This window comes from Giraffa tippelskirchi, chromosome 7 (assembly GCF_054371585.1).
Source record: "Giraffa tippelskirchi isolate mGirTip1 chromosome 7, T2T-mGirTip1v1.2.pri, whole genome shotgun sequence".
NCBI classification, from domain to species: domain Eukaryota; kingdom Metazoa; phylum Chordata; class Mammalia; order Artiodactyla; family Giraffidae; genus Giraffa; species Giraffa tippelskirchi.
Genome location: NC_137281.1, coordinates 71,019,589 through 71,036,839, shown reverse-complemented (window position 1 = coordinate 71,036,839; position 17,251 = coordinate 71,019,589). Strand labels below are relative to the sequence as shown.

Below are 17,251 nucleotides of genomic sequence, written 5' to 3'. Positions count from 1 at the left end.
TGATCCACACAGTCAAAGGCTTTGGCATAGTCGATAAAGCAGAGGTAGATGTTTTTCTGGAACTCTCTTGCTTTTTTGATGATCCAGCGGATGTTGGCAATTTGATCTCTGGTTCCTCTGCCTTTTCTAAAACCAGCTTGAACATCTGGAAGTTCATGCTTCACGTATTGCTGAAGCCTGGGTTAGAGAATTTTAAGCATTACTTTACTAGCGTGTGAGATGGGTACAATTGTATGGTAGTTTGAGCATTCTTTGGCATTGCCTTTCTTTGGGATTGGAACGAAAACTGACCTTTTCCAGTCCTGTGGCCACTGCTGAGTTTTCCAAATTTGCTGGCATATTGAGTGAGCACTTTCACAGCATCATCTTTGAGGATTTGAAATAGCTCAACTGGAATTCCATCACCTCCACTAGCTTTGTTTGTAGTGATGTTTCCTAAGGCCCACTTGACTTCACATTCTAGGAATTAGCAATTAAATATCTGTTTATTTCTTGGTGTAGTTGGTTATAAAAATTATATACTTTCTGTTAGAGGCTTTATATTTAATGATGTGTGATACTTGCAGTCATGGGCAGCTTCATGAAAGAGGAATTGAAACTAGTAGGTCATTGAAGGGGGAATAAGGTTGATAGTTGCTGAGTAGAAATTAATCTAAAAGGTTATTATGTATTTGTTTTACTTTTAATATACTTTTTAATTTAGTTTTTAATGTACTCATTGCTAACATAGATCTTCTTTTTTTTTTTTTTCCATTGGGAAAAAAATCTGAAGACTAAATAGTTCTTACAGTGAGTCTTTATTTATTTGTTTGTTTCTTTGTTTTTATTTTTTGACAGTGACCATTTTAGTGTGATAGCTGCCTTACATTTTCTAGAGCGAATGCTCACTTTTCCTTTGCCAGAGAATATAACCAAGATTTGTAACACCAAAGGGAGAATTGCAAAATGAGGCATATTAGGAACAATCTATTTAAAGAGCTAGAATTAATAAAAACCTGTAGATGAAGTTGTAATAAATTGGAAATATGGAGTATTTTCAGATTGTTTGGAGTTGACAACAGATAGTGCCAATGGAAAGTGGTGGAATTTTTTTGTTTGTTTTTTCCTATGTGGAAAAATACTGACTTTTTATTTCCTGAGGAAAGTAGTTACCTTTGTGACTATATTGGTTCCTTTGATGCTATAACATTTTAATAAACTTAGGGATGTAAAACAATGCAAATTTGTTCTCTCATGGCTCCAGAGGCCAGAAGTCTGAACTGCATCTTACGGGGCTTCAGATCAAGGTGTCAGCAGGGTGGGTTCTTTCTGGAGTCTGCAAGGGGGGGTCTGTTCCTTTGCCTCTTTCAGCTTCTGGGGACTGCTGACATTGTTTGATTTGTCGTCACATCACTTGCGTCTCTGCTTCCATTGCCTCCTTTTTGATTGTAGTTTAGTCTAGTCTCTCTCTGTCCTTCTCTTATAGGGACACTTGTGGTTACATTTAGGGTGTTCGCCATCCAGGATAATCTCCCCATCTCAAATCCTTAACTTCCATCACGTTTTCATAGTCCCTTTTGCCATATAAGGAAACACGCCCGTGTTCCAGGGATTAGGACCTGGGTATCCCTGGGCAGCGGTGGAAGGGAGGGTGGGGCGTTTTTCAGTTTAGCATGGTGAGCATGGATATGTATTGTGCATCTACTTCCAAATACAGTTTTCTTCTCTACTCCCAACACACACACACTCTTTCCCTTTCCCTTTTCTATTCCTTTGTTTAAGGAACTTTTCTTCCTTAAGATAACTTAAGGCTTCCCTTAAGATAACTTAAGGGCTTCCCTTGTATCTCAGCTGGTAAAGAATCTGCCTGCAGTGTGGGAAACCTGGATTCGATCCCTGGGTTGGGAAGATCCGCTGGAGAAGAGAAAGGCTACCCACTCCAGTATTCTGGCCTGGAGAATTTCATGGACTGTATAGTCCATGGGGTTGCAAAGAGTCGGACACGACTGAGCGACTTTCACTTTTACTTTTTCTTACTTAAATTTTTGAAGCTGACTGCGTATAAGCCTCTAGTTTATGTTATATGTAAAAATTAGTCTAGCTTAGGCAGATGGGACTTCAGTCTATAAACAGTACATTGTCATTTTTAAGGGAATTAAAATCAGACTCAGGTGTAAGAGTGGTAGACAGGAAGTAGTAGTCCTAGACTTTAGTTTCAGCTCTCCCATTAACCATAAAATTTTGAACTACTTTCTAAATCTTACATTTTTCACTTAAAAAAATGGTTCTTACACTTTTAAATTATTTTAAAATTTTTTCTGTTTCATCAAGTTCATATTGAAGACTTCAGTGCCTAGTGCTTATTTTAAATAGTGAAATTTAAGTAAATAAAATAAGATAGTAATATAAAAGTAAAATTATCTTTTAATTTTACTTTTCTTTCACTGCTTTCTAGAATTACTTAACCATTTTTTTTCTTCAATCATTTCATATTACTTCCCTAGACATCTAATAAGTTTAAAGTACTGTGTGGTTTTAATTAACAGGAGGATCAACTTTTTGTGGCATTGCATCACTGTGCCTGATGGGTAAACTAGAAGAAGTTTTTTCAGAAAAAGAATTGAACAGGATAAAAAGGTGGTGTATAATGAGACAACAGAACGGTTATCATGGAAGGCCTAATAAGCCTGTTGACACCTGTTACTCTTTTTGGGTGGGAGCAACTCTAAAGGTAAGAGACATAATAAAAATGAGAAACTTTTACTCTTTGTTAATAAAAACTGTGCTTAAAGGGTTTGGTCTTTGTAATGTTCATTAAATATTGCTAGGTTAAAGCCAAAACGTTTTCCTGTTGCTCTGGCAAAGCTGGTCTCTGTGTGGTTTCTCACCAGAATTCAGTTATCTGTTGTACTACTGAAAAATTTTATTCTTATAAAACTGTAGTGTCCAGAACCTATGTAAGACACTAGCTGTAGTGTTATAAAAAGCTTGTAACTGAAATTTATCAGTAGTCCACCTAGATGGAAGATCTGTCTGAACATACCGTAAAGGATTTATGGGAAAATACCTTAAAAGATAAATCATGGGTAATTCCTTTGAAAACCATTTAAAGTTTTCTGTTTTGTATTCATTTATTTGTATAAGCCTTCTGAAATGTATTCATTAATATGTTCATACACTTTCCCCATCTCTACTACCTTTTGATATGTGTAAATCCATAAGATTATTAGCCACTGAGTACCCACAAGTTTTCTATATCCTAAAATTGCAAGTATCACCTAGGCCTGATATGCTGGAATCTAACAAAAGTATATTCATCATCTATATAACATGTTAATTTTTTCTCTTAAAATGTATACATGTGGTTGAAATAAAGAAAATAGAATGTTTTTTCTATTCTCCTCACTTCTAGTACCATTCATCTGGTGCACCATTTAAATTTTTTTAATTATGGAAAATTTCAAACATAGTGAAAAGAGAAAATGGTGTATAATGAACACTTAATATGTTCAGTAGCCAATTTCAGCAGTTCTCATCTCAAAGCCAGCCTTCATTCATACAGCTACTCACTTTCCTCCTCACAGTATTATTTTAAAGCAATTCCTAGATAACCCCTTTTTACTTTATTTGGAAATTCTTCAGTGCAATCATTAAACAAAGATAGCTTTTTAAAGAATGGAGATGTAATAGTCTGTCTTCTAAAAATTCAGCCATAACTCCTTATTATCATTAAATATCAAGTCAGGATGATGTATATTTTCTATTGTATCACATCAAGAGGAATATAATATAATCAGTCTCTGGTTGTCTCTCCTTTTTGATCAAAGGGCTTCAGAGTTGTCAAAGCTGATATATCCATTATAAAGTTCCCCATCAACCTTTTTTTTTTCACTTTTTTTTATGGTGGTAAACTATATGTAATGTAATATTTATCAGTTTAACTATTTGTAACTGTACAGTTCAGTGTTGTGTAATCATAACCATTATCTATACCCCAAACATTTTCATCACCCTAAACATAAACTCTGCTCGTTAAACAATAGCTCCCCTTTCTCCCATTTCTCCAGCCCCTGGTAACCTCTTTTCTGCTGTCTCTATGAATTTGCTTATTCTAGGTACATCATATAAGTATAATTATATAATATGTGTCCTGTGTCTGGTTTGTATTTCTCAAGATCCATCAATATTGTCACATATATCAAAATTTCATTCCTTTTTATGGTTGAGTAATTTTCTGCTGTAGGTATATACCACATTATGTTTATCTGTTCATCTGCTGATGGACACTTGGATTGTTTCTACCTTTTGGCTATTGTGAATAAGGTGGTTATGAGCATTGGTATAAAATATCTATTCAAGTCCCTGCTTTCATTTTTTCCGGGTAATTAACCAGGAGTGGAATTGCAGGATTATATGGTAGTTATATGTTCAACTTTTTGAGGCACCAACAAACTGTTTTTCACAGTGGCTGCACCACTGGTAATGTATAAGGGTTCCAGTTTCTCTACATCTTCAGCAATGCTTGTTTCTTCCATTTTTTTATAATGGCCATCCTAATGGGTATGGACATGAATTTGAGCAAGTTCTGGGAGATGGTGAAGGACAGGGAAGCCTGGCGTGCTGCAGTCCATGGGGTCGCAAAGAGTCGGACACGACTGAGCGACTGAACTGAACTGAATAATGAGTGATGTCAAGCATCTTTTGATGTGCTTACTGACCATCTGTATATCTTCTTTGGAGAAATGTCCAATTTATCTATTTTTTTCTTTTGTTGCTGGGGCTTTTGTTTGTTATTCCATGAAATCATTGCCAAATCAAATATTATGGAGATTTTCCCCAGTGTTTTATTACAACAGTTTTATTGTTTTAACTCTTAAGTTTAGGTCTTTGATCCACTTCGAGTTAATTTTTGTAATGGTATAAATCAAGGACTTCAGCTTCATCTTTTTACATGTGGATATCCAGCTTTCCTAGTACTATTTATTGTAAAGACAGTTCTTTACCCATTAAGTGGTCTTGGCATCTTTGTTGAAAGTCATCTGATGATGTATGTGATAGTTTATTTCTGTGCTCTCCATTCTATTGCATTGGTCCTTACTATTTTAATTACTGTAGCATTGTAGTAAGTTTCATTATCAATAAGTATGAGTCCTCAACATTTTTCTTTTAAACATTGTTTTTGCAATTTCATACAGATTTTAGGATTGGCTTTCCCATTTCTTAGGAAAAAGGCTGTTCACATTTGTATGGAGATTGCATTGAATCTGCAGATTGCTTTGGGTAGTGTTGACATCTTAACAGTGTCTTCCTATCCATGATGATGGGATGCTTTTCCATTTATTTAGATCTTTTAATCTCATTCACCAGTGGTTTATAGTATTTTGCATACAAAGCTTTTACCTCCTTGGATAAATGTATTCTCAAGTATTTAGTGGCTTCTTTTAGAAGCCATTATAAGTAGAATTGCTTTCTTAGTTTCCTTTTGGATTGTTTGTTGCTGGTGTGTAAAAGCTTCATCATCTTCTTACAGAATGGTTTTAGCAGCCATTGAGCATCATTTCTTAGATCCATTATGTCATTGGGGGTTGTTAAATGGTGGTATTCTATCATTCCCTGTAAATTTACTCACTAGTATCCTTTTGTAAAGAATTTCACTTTAGCTTAAGATGTAGTTGTACAGAGAAAGACAGATGATTATTTATTGTAATTTTAATAATGTTCATTCAGTCCATTGAGTTGGTTCTCTAGCATCCTCTAAAGTTTTCCAATAAGATAATTGGATTTTAGGGTTTTTTTCTTTTTTACCCTTTGAGTACCATTGTGAACTCATAGATTTTAATATGTTTTATCTGTTTTAGTCCATTACATTGTTCTTGTTATTGCTCAGATTGTCCCATCTCTAACCAGTAGGAGCCCCTTCAAGTTCGTTCTTGAATCTTTTTGTATGACTTTGGTGGCCTTTGACAACTTTCTAGAGGCAACTTTTAAAAATTTTAATTCTTATGGATAACTTTAAATAATAACTTTAAACATGCTGATTGCTTGACTTAACACATTTAGACATTATCTTTGATTCCCAGCTGTGAAAAATGAAGATTTGGCCTCTTTTTTCCTGCAAATTGTTACTGGGTTTTTTGTTTTTTTTAAGTTATGAACCTTTTCTCTTCCTCTTCTAAATCTGTCAGTTTACCTTTATTTGTATAATGTCAAGTTAGGTAACATTCATATTTTGCTCAGTAACGATGATCAAATATTTTATGCTTTGCCTGTAGGTTGATTTGAAAGTTTGAAAACTAATAATCGCTTATTAGAATTGTGTAAATATTCTTTATTGCTTAACCAAGTACAGTGTTAAGATTATAGTTTCTTCTATGTAATGACCCATGTGCCACTTGATACTAGAAAGTGTTCCTAGTATCAGGAGTCTAAAGAGTTTCTGCTTATATTCTGTTAATTAAATCAAACAGAATGAATAAGTTTGTTTCTTATTAGCGCCGTAACTTTCTAATTGGTTTTATTTTGCTTTTTGAGACATGATGCTGCTTTGTTAATCTTTAATACTTTTTGTGGCTCTTTGATTAATATTATTACCACACTTTCAGCTGCTTTGTGACACTTGAGTTTTCTGATGTGTTCACCATCCCCTAACCCTGTTCTCTTCGCAATTTGATTTATCCTTTGTTTTTCTATTTAATAGGATCTCGGGATAAAGAACAATACATGTCCTGAATCTTTAAGCAACTTAATTTTTTATGCTAAAATTGTATTTGTCTCACCTTTTATCTTTCTTAATTAAAGAGCTTTAATTTTTTACTCGTCTCACAATTGTCTTTAGCATGTGGTTAATCATTTTTATTGTTCTTTTTTTTTGAAATATTTTTACTTATCATTACTAGTAGTTCATAACTAACAGTTCAGAAGTCTATTATAAGAGTTAGAATATGGGTAAATAAAATGGCCCTTGTAAAAATAACTGATGAAGTTGAACACATTGGCAAGTTGTGTTTTGAAGATGTTGTAGAGAAGTCATTTGGATCTGTTTCAAAAGAAAGAAATAGTGAATGGGTCACAAAAATGAGAGTAGATGATTTTTAAAAAGTTAATGTGGTTGATAATTTTAAATGTTCAAGTTCCTTAGGCTTACTTTGAGAGCCTTAACTAGAGAAAAGCATTATTAAATGATATATATCTGAAAATTGAGCCACGGGTTGATACGAAAGTTTTATGTCAATAAATTTATATTTGTTACTGTCGTTTCAGCTTCTGAAAATTTTCCAGTATACTAACTTTGAGAAAAATAGAAATTATATCTTATCAACTCAAGATCGCCTCGTTGGGGGATTTGCCAAGTGGCCAGATAGTCATCCAGGTAATTTATTTTTTGTGTAAATCCAGAGCAACCTTTGTTTTATTTATTGAGTAGATCGTTGAGCATTTGTCAGAAAGGGTATATGATAGAAAATATAGCCACAGTTATAAACTTACTTTAAGTAAGGTTTTTAAGAAGGTAAATTGTTTAAGTTTACAGTAGATTTAGGGTCTTTGGGGTGTAAAGGAAGGGTTTGACTATCAAGATACTGGTGTAGTTTGCCTTTTTTCCCAAATATTTCACTTAGCAGTGCAGACAATAAGACAGGTGGTCTGCATGGTCCCAGTTCAAAGTAGAATAATTTGGTTCATCCAAAATCTAGAAATATTAGCTGTCACTTGGGCTATGTGTAGAATAAATTACTCTTAAATCCAAAAGAGAACTAATTCTTACACTTTTCAGAAGTCATTCTCCAAGCTACTTCCCCCTCCCTCTGAGGTTTCACCTCCAGTAAAATGATCTATTTACAGCCTCCAAAATCTCAACTCAAGAGTTTGTTAAAAATAAGTCAGAACGTGGACACTTTTGATAAGCATATTGACAAAGTATTAGCTATAAATACATGAAATTAGATTCAAGAAATGATTGTTTTTACAACATTGCAATAATATCATGGTTTTTATTGTTAGCGTAGAACCTCTTTACCTCATCTCTTGTCATAGAACTGTTATGGTCAGAATATGTACTTGAATTGAATCATATTTTTGTACCTGAAGAGAGCAGGAATATTTCCTTATATCCATATTTACTTGTTTTTTCATGCAAAATATGCTTCTTAAAAAAAAAAAAAAAAGTACGGTGCTTTTTATTTCTAAGTGTTAGAAAGTGTTAGTTGCTCAGTCATGTCCAACTTTTTGCGACCCCATGGACTGTGTAGCCCACCAGGATTCTCTGTCCATGGAATTTTCCAGGCAAGAATACTGGAGTGGGTTGCCATTTTCCTACTCCAGGGGATTGTCCCAAGCCAGGGATCAAACCCACGTCTCTTGCATCTCCTGCATTAGCAGGTGGATTCTTTACTACTAGCTCCACCTGGGAATATTTAGAATTTTTTGGCATCTGTAACCATAGCTGTAAATATGTTTAAAAGGTCCCCCAAGAAAACAGTTGTTTGGTATCAGTTCCATTGTTTTCAACCAGTACATGGTACTGTTTTAACAAATAATGAGAATAGGGAAATTACACTCTTGAAAAGCATTTCTTATATAAACATATTGAGATACATTTTGATTTTTTACAATAGCTTTTTTAAAAGAAAATTCTTGGAGCTTTTTTGTAGAGAGGTCAGTTGCTAAGTTTAATATCTGTGTAAATACTTGGTTGTAATATTTTTGATAGATATGTTATAGTGTCTTCCAATCCTATACATTACAGAGCATAGAAATCATTGTATGATAAATTGAATTTATGTGGAAAAGATTTTGTTTCCAGAGCTGTTATAAAAATTATTTTAATAGGATTTTTTTTAATTAGCTTATTCTTGGTTCTAATAAATCAGTCTATTGACAGATTTGACACAAAGAGATTTTATATACATTAACAGGAAAAACTTATAAAAGGAATTAAGTTTTACTATGAAGAAAATGTATATTTCTACATCTAAAGTGCTCAAATGCATCACCACCTACAGATGAGATTATTATTTATTTTTAAGGTTTGAAATGTTTAACTTCTAATGTTGCTTTGTGCCTTTTGTAATTTAACATAACTGTAAGAAAAATAGAATAGGAAAAATCAAATTTATTTTTTTTGGTATGAAAATTAGAGGAAAATGAGCTAGAAGTCTTAAGCATTCTCTGAAAAAAACATAAAAGGGGATTAACATGGGCCTAACTGGTGAAATAACTTTTTCACAAATAACACTGAATAAGTACAACTATCTGTCATTCCTTTTATGAAAACTAAATGATATTTATGTAAGTCAACCTTTCTCTTTAATTCTTTGGATACACTTTGACTTGGTAAGATGTTTTGAACCTTAATAGCCCATGAAGCTATAAATAATGACCAACTCAAAAATAGAAAAAAATTTTGACTAGTACAAAATCTATTTTTTTAAGTGTTCCCATAACGGCAGAACTCTGAGCACTTTAGGACTCCATATAAGGCTGTCCTGCAGGCACCAGCCCTGTGATTTCAGTGGTCATTTAATGGAAGAAAGTTAGTACCCCCTGAAAGATGGGGAACTGTAGTGAGGCCAGTGCAGAAGAATCGTTCTGGTGTGAACAGTCACATTATTATAACCAACCAGAGTGTCTGAGTTTGTTTTTATCATCAGGTTGGATATTTTTAGAGTGACTGACATTACTTGAAATAGGAAAATTAAATATAGTACAGCATTCCAGAATGGGTTATTTTGCCCAGGCTTCTTTAATTTAACACAGTGTTGGCATTTTGTGGTTTAGGAATTGTCAGAGGTAAAACTTAGTGGGGAATGCAGTGCTACTTAGATTCTGAGGTTTGTTTATTTTCATTTTTAAGAAGAAAAGTTCCTTTTATGATAGAAACATCTTTGTTTCCATATTCTGTTGTCAGCAAAAGAGAAAACCCATTAGAGTGAGAAGTCTTTACTAGTACTCTTCCTGTTTATTCTTTAATCACAGAAGATGTTGGTGGATTCACTTCTTAAGCTAGGAACTGTTTTCCTTGTTAGTGATATTTTCTTGAATATCATCTGATTTTGATCATCTAGTTTTTAAAAATTTGAGGTTTGAGACTTTGAGAAGCAAGTATTTCAAAACTATTTAGTATTTTTCTAAATTTATTTTTAATGTAGTGATGGGCTGATAATTAGCTAAATATTTTGTACAAATAATAATGCCTGTTGTGATAAAAAGTGTCTTATTTTCAGATGCTTTGCATGCATACTTTGGAATTTGTGGCCTGTCACTAATGGAGGAAAGTGGCATTTGTAAGGTTCATCCTGCCCTGAATGTAAGCACACGGACTTCTGAGCGCCTTCGAGATCTCCATCAGAGCTGGAAAACCAAGGACTCTAAACAGTGCTCAGAGAATGTACACATCTCCACATGACTAACTTTAGATTGGGGGGTGGGGGGGGAGGATTTGTAGCCTAACTGTAGCTCGAGGTTAAAAGCCATGTATAACCAAGTGTGCTCTTTTTTTAAGAGGTAGTCTTACAATCGAATCTTGTGCTGATGTCACTTTGGGATATGGTCTTGAGCCAGTAACCTTTGTACTAGGTTTCAAGAAAATCTCTGTTGAAGTTTGAACCACAGTGGACTCTGTCGTGGTTCTTAAATGTTTATACTGTATTTCTAAGTTCTTTGAGGCAAATTAACTGTATGTATTTAGGTTATCTTTTTGAAAAAAAAAAAAAACTTCAGTACAGAATTGTATCATATTATAAAATGGACACAAATCTTCAAAACAAGTTTACAGTTCATATAGCATTGGTAATCTTTGGGTTAGTACTTAGTGATCATTTAAAAAGCTTGACTGCTTATGGTGGAACATTGCTTTAATGAATTAAGTATCTGGGGTTATTCTTTGAAAACAGATGATCCCATAATTTTTAAAAGAAGAATGACTTATTTTGTCTTATTCTTAAGTAAAATGTGCCAATTAAACTTTTGTGGCCTATACAAATGAAATTAACTTCATAGCAAGAATGAATAGGCTTAACTAATACAGTAATTTCCTAAAGGGAGATTGTTATAAAAAGACTATTATGTAACTGAGGAGAAAGTAATTTAACTGTATGTGATTGTGAATGGGAAAGTTTTGTGCTGTGTGGGTCTATTTTAGATGTTGCTGGGGTAAATAACAGTTATGTTTGATTTTAATCTCGAATCATTAGTTGCTTTTTTCCCCCCCTTTCTGCAGAGAAGTCTTACCTAGAAGGAAAAACATTTAGTGGTTTTGTTTTTTTTCTGAGATAAATTGTAAACTGTATTTTTATAACAGTTATTTTTAGCCATTTGGGTTTTTTTGGTTTGTTGCTCCCAGTGTTTTAGCTTTTCTGATTTCAAACTGATGATTTTCTAATTTTTTGAAGTTAAATAAGTAAACATTTAAGTGAAAAAAAATAGCACCATTCAATTAAATTTAGTGGTATAGCTTCATACACAGTCATTCATATTTTTGTAATATTTTCAGGTAAGTGGGAAGGTAATGTATCCCTTAGAGGTTAAGGACTGGGGTTTGCTTTTCAGTGTTAAGTTTTCTTCATTCTGTGACGTACCTGAATTATAAAGGAGTTGGTGTAAAAACTTACCTTTATTAGTAATCAGTTTATCAATGAATCACACCCATCACCATTTGCTCAATGACAAAGTTACGAGAGTAGTTCTGAAACAGAGAAGGAAATCACTTCACCAGAGGGACTAGGTTTAAGTTAAAATCTTGGTGAAAATAAATGTTGGATTTTTAGGTTTACAAGTAAAGTATCAGGATAAAAACTAAATTACTAGCATCACTGTTTAGGTATTGTAATATCTAAATTTTTAATTTTTAGTGGTGAAAAAAAAATACCCTTAAATAATGATCCCAGGGGAAACCTAGTATATACTTGACAAAATGATTCATTTATTATTCGCATCTTAGTTTAAACCTCAGTTTGCCAAAGTCAACTCTCTCTTTTTTTTTTAATAGGAATAAAATCAGAGAACTGATGGTGGGGAAAAAAATAAACCTAACAACAGGTGTCATCCTTCCATGAATTATTCCAGTTTGCACTGGTTTAAATCCTGACAAATTAAAACATCTACATCTCAAACTAAGACATTTCTTAGACATCAGGAGTTAAATGGCATATATGTAATGGCTTTAGAACTATATAAAAAGCTCCCAATTTTTTTTTTTCCTGAATTGCCATTAGTGGTTGGAAGCTTAAAAAAGTTAGTATCTATATTCATATGAAGTAGGATTCCAAGGTCGAAGTATTTCATAAAACTGCTAAGTATTTTCTAACTCCTTGTGTAATTTAATAGCATAAGATTATATATTACAATATGATTCTAATTAACATGCTCTTGAGAGGCATTCTTAAGAAACTGTCGACCAGTGAATGTTCACATTCCACAACAGCATATTAACCAAAAAAAAAACACCAGGCCATTGTGAACTGTGGAGGAGCTATTCTGAACTTTTTCTAAATAGTTACTTACAGGAAAATATGAATAAAATAAATTATAAACGTTATTTCATATGTATACTTGGTCTTTAGCAGTGGTGATAGAACGAGAAGGGGGATTATGAAGTCCCAGTCATCTGTTCCCTATGCTCTTTCTCCACCTCCAGGATGGTAGTTTTTAAACTGTGGTAGGAGAACCCTTGTTTTGGGCATCTGCATGAAAACAAGGTTGATCAGGTCGTTACAACACAATTCAACCTGTTTATCATCTACAAGTGCTTTTAGAGTTGACCTATAATATGTGTACATTTTAATTAGATCTTTAAATAATCATTTATAAATATTTAAACTCAAATAGAAATTTTTTCCAACAGGGGTACATCGTTTGAAACTATGGTTTGTTGGGTCTGATAATATTTGAGTGTCATTATCGTAAAGAGGTGCCCTAGAGTAAGACGACTGGGGTTTAAGTCGCAGATCTGCCAGTTCACCAGTGTCATGCTGGACCCTAACTTCCCCTTTGATAAAGTGAGGTGAGGGGATCTGACAAGGTTTTCTGAAGATCAGATGCATGCGTGCTAAGTCGCCTACAGAGTCGTGTCCAACTCTGTGACCTTCATGGACTAACCTGCCAGGCTCCTCTGTCCCGGCGATTCTCCAGGCAAGAATACTGGAGTGGGTTGCCATTTCCTTCTCCAGAAGGTCAGATGAGAGTATACATATTAAGTACTTAGCATGCTACCTGAATACAGTAAACTCCTAATTATAATTTCTGTTATAACCATCTTCAAATTGTTTTTAAAACCTCTTTTCTATAATAGAGGTCCCACAGAATTTAAACTCTAGGACGACGATGGCAGCAGTGTAGTTTCTGAATCTTCCCATTCGACCCTATAGTAGGTAGGATCACCACAGACCCCATTCTACAAAACCAGGTGACAGGGTGTCCCTAGGAACTTCAAAAACACAGTGTAGGACAACCGACTGACCAGCGTAGTTTCAGCATCTGGTGGGAGGAAGTGAAAGGCAGGCAACTGGTTTCTGTCAGCCTTGAGAACCGAGCTGTAACACTGCCCACAGTTTTCTCACTAGAAAGTGCAGCAGGCCAGTCTGAGAACAAAAGTTGAGACTGGAAGGGGGTGTACAGGTCCCCATGTGCACACGAATGTGAGATCGATACAGTATGGTCTGATGTGCGGGAGCAGCCTGGGCCCTATCCTGTTTGCATCTTAAAACTAATGAGACAAAGCCCCGCTAAAGTTAGAATGCAAAGTGGACTGGATGGGTCCCATAGGACAAAGAGAAGAGAGAGTCCAGATATTTGGGAAGAAAGGTCAGTATACATAGACGCTATACATGGAAATAGACGACCACTTTGTGAAAATGAAACAGGAACTTACAGGGCCAGAGAACAAAGGGAAGTCATCCTAGGGCACCGCTTCCCCTTAAAAGCACAGGAAAACTCATGTTGCCAAAAACAAAACCTGAGAAGGATTACTGTCAAATCCTGTTCAAAATTGTCTTAAGGAATAGCAGCATGAGAGACCACTGTCCCCTCAGACAGTGAAAGCACACCAGGAGGACATGGCCACGAGACCAGAGAAAAAACTGTTATGACAGCAAACTTAACGGTTTCTGAACAAGGTCAATAAAATGGGAAAAGCTAAGAATGACATAATCAAGTCTTAAAAACTGGAGGGAAAAGCAAACCCAAAGGAAGTAGAAGGAAGGGATTAACAGAAATGGGGAAAGGGGAAGACCCCATAAGACAGCCAAACTTTCTAACAAAAAAGGGAAAGTTTCAATAGCAAGAGAAATAACCATAAACCAGGAAATTTTTCAAAAAAAACTTCTAAATTCATTTTGTAAAGTGAACATAATGGCGTTTTTTAAAACCTAACAAAGATTGTACCAAAGAGAAAATTATAGACCACTCTTTCATGAATATATCAGTGCATAAATGTTAATAATACATTAGCAAATAATTCAAAAGCACTATTAAGTCATGATTAATTTGGGTTTATTATAGAATGCAAGAATAATACTAGTACATTATGTTAAAGAGTTAAGGAGAAAAATATGATTATCTCCATCTTTGCAGAAAAGATGTTTGACAAAATTAAGCATTCATTTATGTTAAATATACTCAATAAGCAGAAACCGTTGAGTAATTCATTTTACATTGTACTTCTCCCCAGAAGCCAGCATGTTAATGTTAAGAGAGGCTTTCCAACTAAAGTCAGGAACAAGGCCTACTACCTCTACTATTTAATTTTGTGTTGGAGGTTTTAGCCTGTGAAATTAGATGAAAGACATGTACAGAACTGAAAAGGTAGAGGGAAACTATTTGCAAATATGATTTTATATCTGGAAAGCCTAAAGGGATTTGTTGGAAAGCTATCCTGCTGCTGCTGTTAAGTCGCGTCAGTTGTTTCTGACTGTGCGACCCCATAGACGGCAGCCCACCAGGCTCCCCTGTCTCTGGGATTCTCCAGGCAAGAACACTGGAGTGGGTTGCCATTTCCTTCTCCAATGCATGAAAGTGAAAAGTGAAAGTGAAGTCGCTCAGTTGTGTCCAACTCTTTGCAACCCCATGGACTGCAGCCCACCAGGCTCCTCCGTCCATGGGATTCTCCAGGCAAGAGTACTGGAGTGAGGTGCCATTGCCTTCTCCCTGGAAAGCTATGAGAACTTAGTAAAGTAGCAGTTGCACGCAACTAATACGTACATATCAGTAGCTTTCACCAGGCATAGAGGAGTGCATGCTCTGATGCCATTTAGATGAAGTTCAAAATGGGCAGAATTAATCATGAATGGTGTCAGAAATCAGTGCCCTTGTTTAGTCACTGCCTCGCTTCTCAAATGTAAGCACTGTCATGACTTATATCACCATCAGTTTTTGAACTTTAAGTGGAGTCATGATCGACACATGAGTTTTCGTCTGGTTTCTTTTGCCCCACAGGGACGGGAAGAGCACCCGGCAGAGCGTGTGGTGCTGGTGATGTTCTGTTTTATGATCTGGGTGCTGGTTACATAGGCGCATTCACTTTATGAATATCAAACACTTTTCTGTATGTGTAACTATAGTTCAATAAAAATATCTACTAAAAAGAATAAAAAACTTTACATATAAACCTAAACTAGTTAAAACATGTGCTTAAAGAGAAGATTCCTCTTAATGATTGCAAAAAACCGAACAGAAACCACATATATATAAACTTAAGATGTCCAAAACCTGTATGAGAAAATCGTAAAACTCTTAAAAGCCCTCCAGATGGCTCTGGTGTACAATGAAATTTGAGAACCAATCACTGACTTGGAAAAAGTGCCTTGGGAGGAGGAAAAAGTAAGAACCCCATAATTATTTGCAAATTTAAATTGTAAAAAGTTTTAGGTAACGGTTGAGTGTGATTCAACAATGTGATCTTTGCTCCCACCCTAAAAAGGTTGGTATGATCTTAGTCTGTGGTAGTAAGGGGTGAAATGTAATGAAGGCTCAGCGGTGCTAAGAAAATGCAAATTTTCTCAAATGGACCCAGTCTTCATTTGCCTGTGTCTTTGGCTATCAAAGGGTAGAGGAAGTTAAGGAACAGGGCCATTTAAATTTGTCAGTGATCTCACTCTTCTGATAGCAGTGTTTTGTTTTGTTTTTTCCTTCTTGTTGTCTGTGTGTATGTGCCCCCTGGCAGTTTGTGGGGGGAGTGAGAGGGACTCTGTTGCAGGTTGCTGCCCTGATGTGCTGCCTACTGGGGTGTCTGCCCCTGGTCTAGTATGGCCTTTCCAGGTGGGTTTCTGCCATTTGCTTCTGATTACACAGTCCTAGGGCTATGGCCTTTTTGCTCTAATCCCAGGCCACCACCAGTCTCCCTGATTTTAGTGAGGGAGTACTGTACCCACAAGTCCCCCACACACACCGTCCCATCTCTTTGGCCTATGCAAAAACTCCCGGGTCTTTATTCTTGAAACATGATCTTCATTTCATATATCTAGTAACCTCCCCTCCCACTTCAGTGTTACTGAGCCACCCTGGATGTAGAGGTAAGTGAAAACTTTCTCCTGGGACTTCAGGTCACATGGCCAGCACATAAACTATATGTCTACATATTTAAGAGTTAGAATTCATGCTAGGGAATTACATTCTACTGTGACTCAGCTCTAAAGAATCCACCTGCAATGTGGGGGAGACCTGGGTTCAATCCCTGGGTTGGGAAGATCCTCTGGAGAAGGGAAAGGCTACCCATTCCAGTATTCTGGCCTGGAGAATTCCATGGGACAGTCCATGGGGTCGCAAAGAGTCGGACACGACTGAGCAACTTTCATTTTTCAAACTAACAAATGTGTCATAATGACAGATAGGGGGTTGGGCAGCAAGTGATACAGAATAATTGTGAATAGCTTAAGTGCATGATTAATTTCTCTTTCCACTCCAGGCCATGATTTGGCAATGACTGCTGCTCGTTTGAAGCAGAACAGGCAAAGGGAAAAGGCATCCTCTGGCTTGCCAGCCCTGGCTCCCTGCCATGGTTAGAGATATCAGCAGAATACGCATCTACTTTCTTTTCTTCTTGGAGGGAGTGTAGGGGGTGACTCTTGCACACACACACACCCCCAAACTTGATCTTCTCCATCCCCCTGCACCTCTTCCATCCCAGCACAAGGTTACTGCAGTCTGGGTCAGGTGATCTTTGCCCACATCATGTGTCCAGCCTCCTTACCCACCAACATGACCCTATCAAGCATCTCAAAGGAAACTGAGGCTGAAATCTAGAAATCTTGGCCTCCAAGAGATCACAGCCTGTAGCCAGCCC

General features: G+C 35.8%; 1 protein-coding gene across 4 annotated transcripts in view; it reads left to right on the top strand.

The window, feature by feature from the left end:
• Positions 1 to 12,511, top strand: part of PGGT1B (protein geranylgeranyltransferase type I subunit beta) — a 52,772-nt gene extending 40,261 nt beyond the window's left edge. For 2 of the 4 annotated variants that reach the window (XM_081513671.1, XM_081513674.1), the window contains exons 7-9: positions 2,526 to 2,710; positions 7,240 to 7,348; positions 10,200 to 11,584. In XM_081513671.1, the coding sequence (XP_081369797.1) occupies positions 2,526 to 2,710; positions 7,240 to 7,348; positions 10,200 to 10,381 (476 nt within the window). In that variant the 3' untranslated portion in view covers positions 10,382 to 11,584. Of the gene's footprint in view, positions 1 to 2,525; positions 2,711 to 7,239; positions 7,349 to 10,199; positions 11,585 to 11,962 lie in introns of those variants that run through there. The other 2 variants (XM_081513672.1, XM_081513673.1) reach the window with 2 other exon arrangements.
• Positions 12,512 to 17,251: the final 4,740 nt, after the last annotated feature.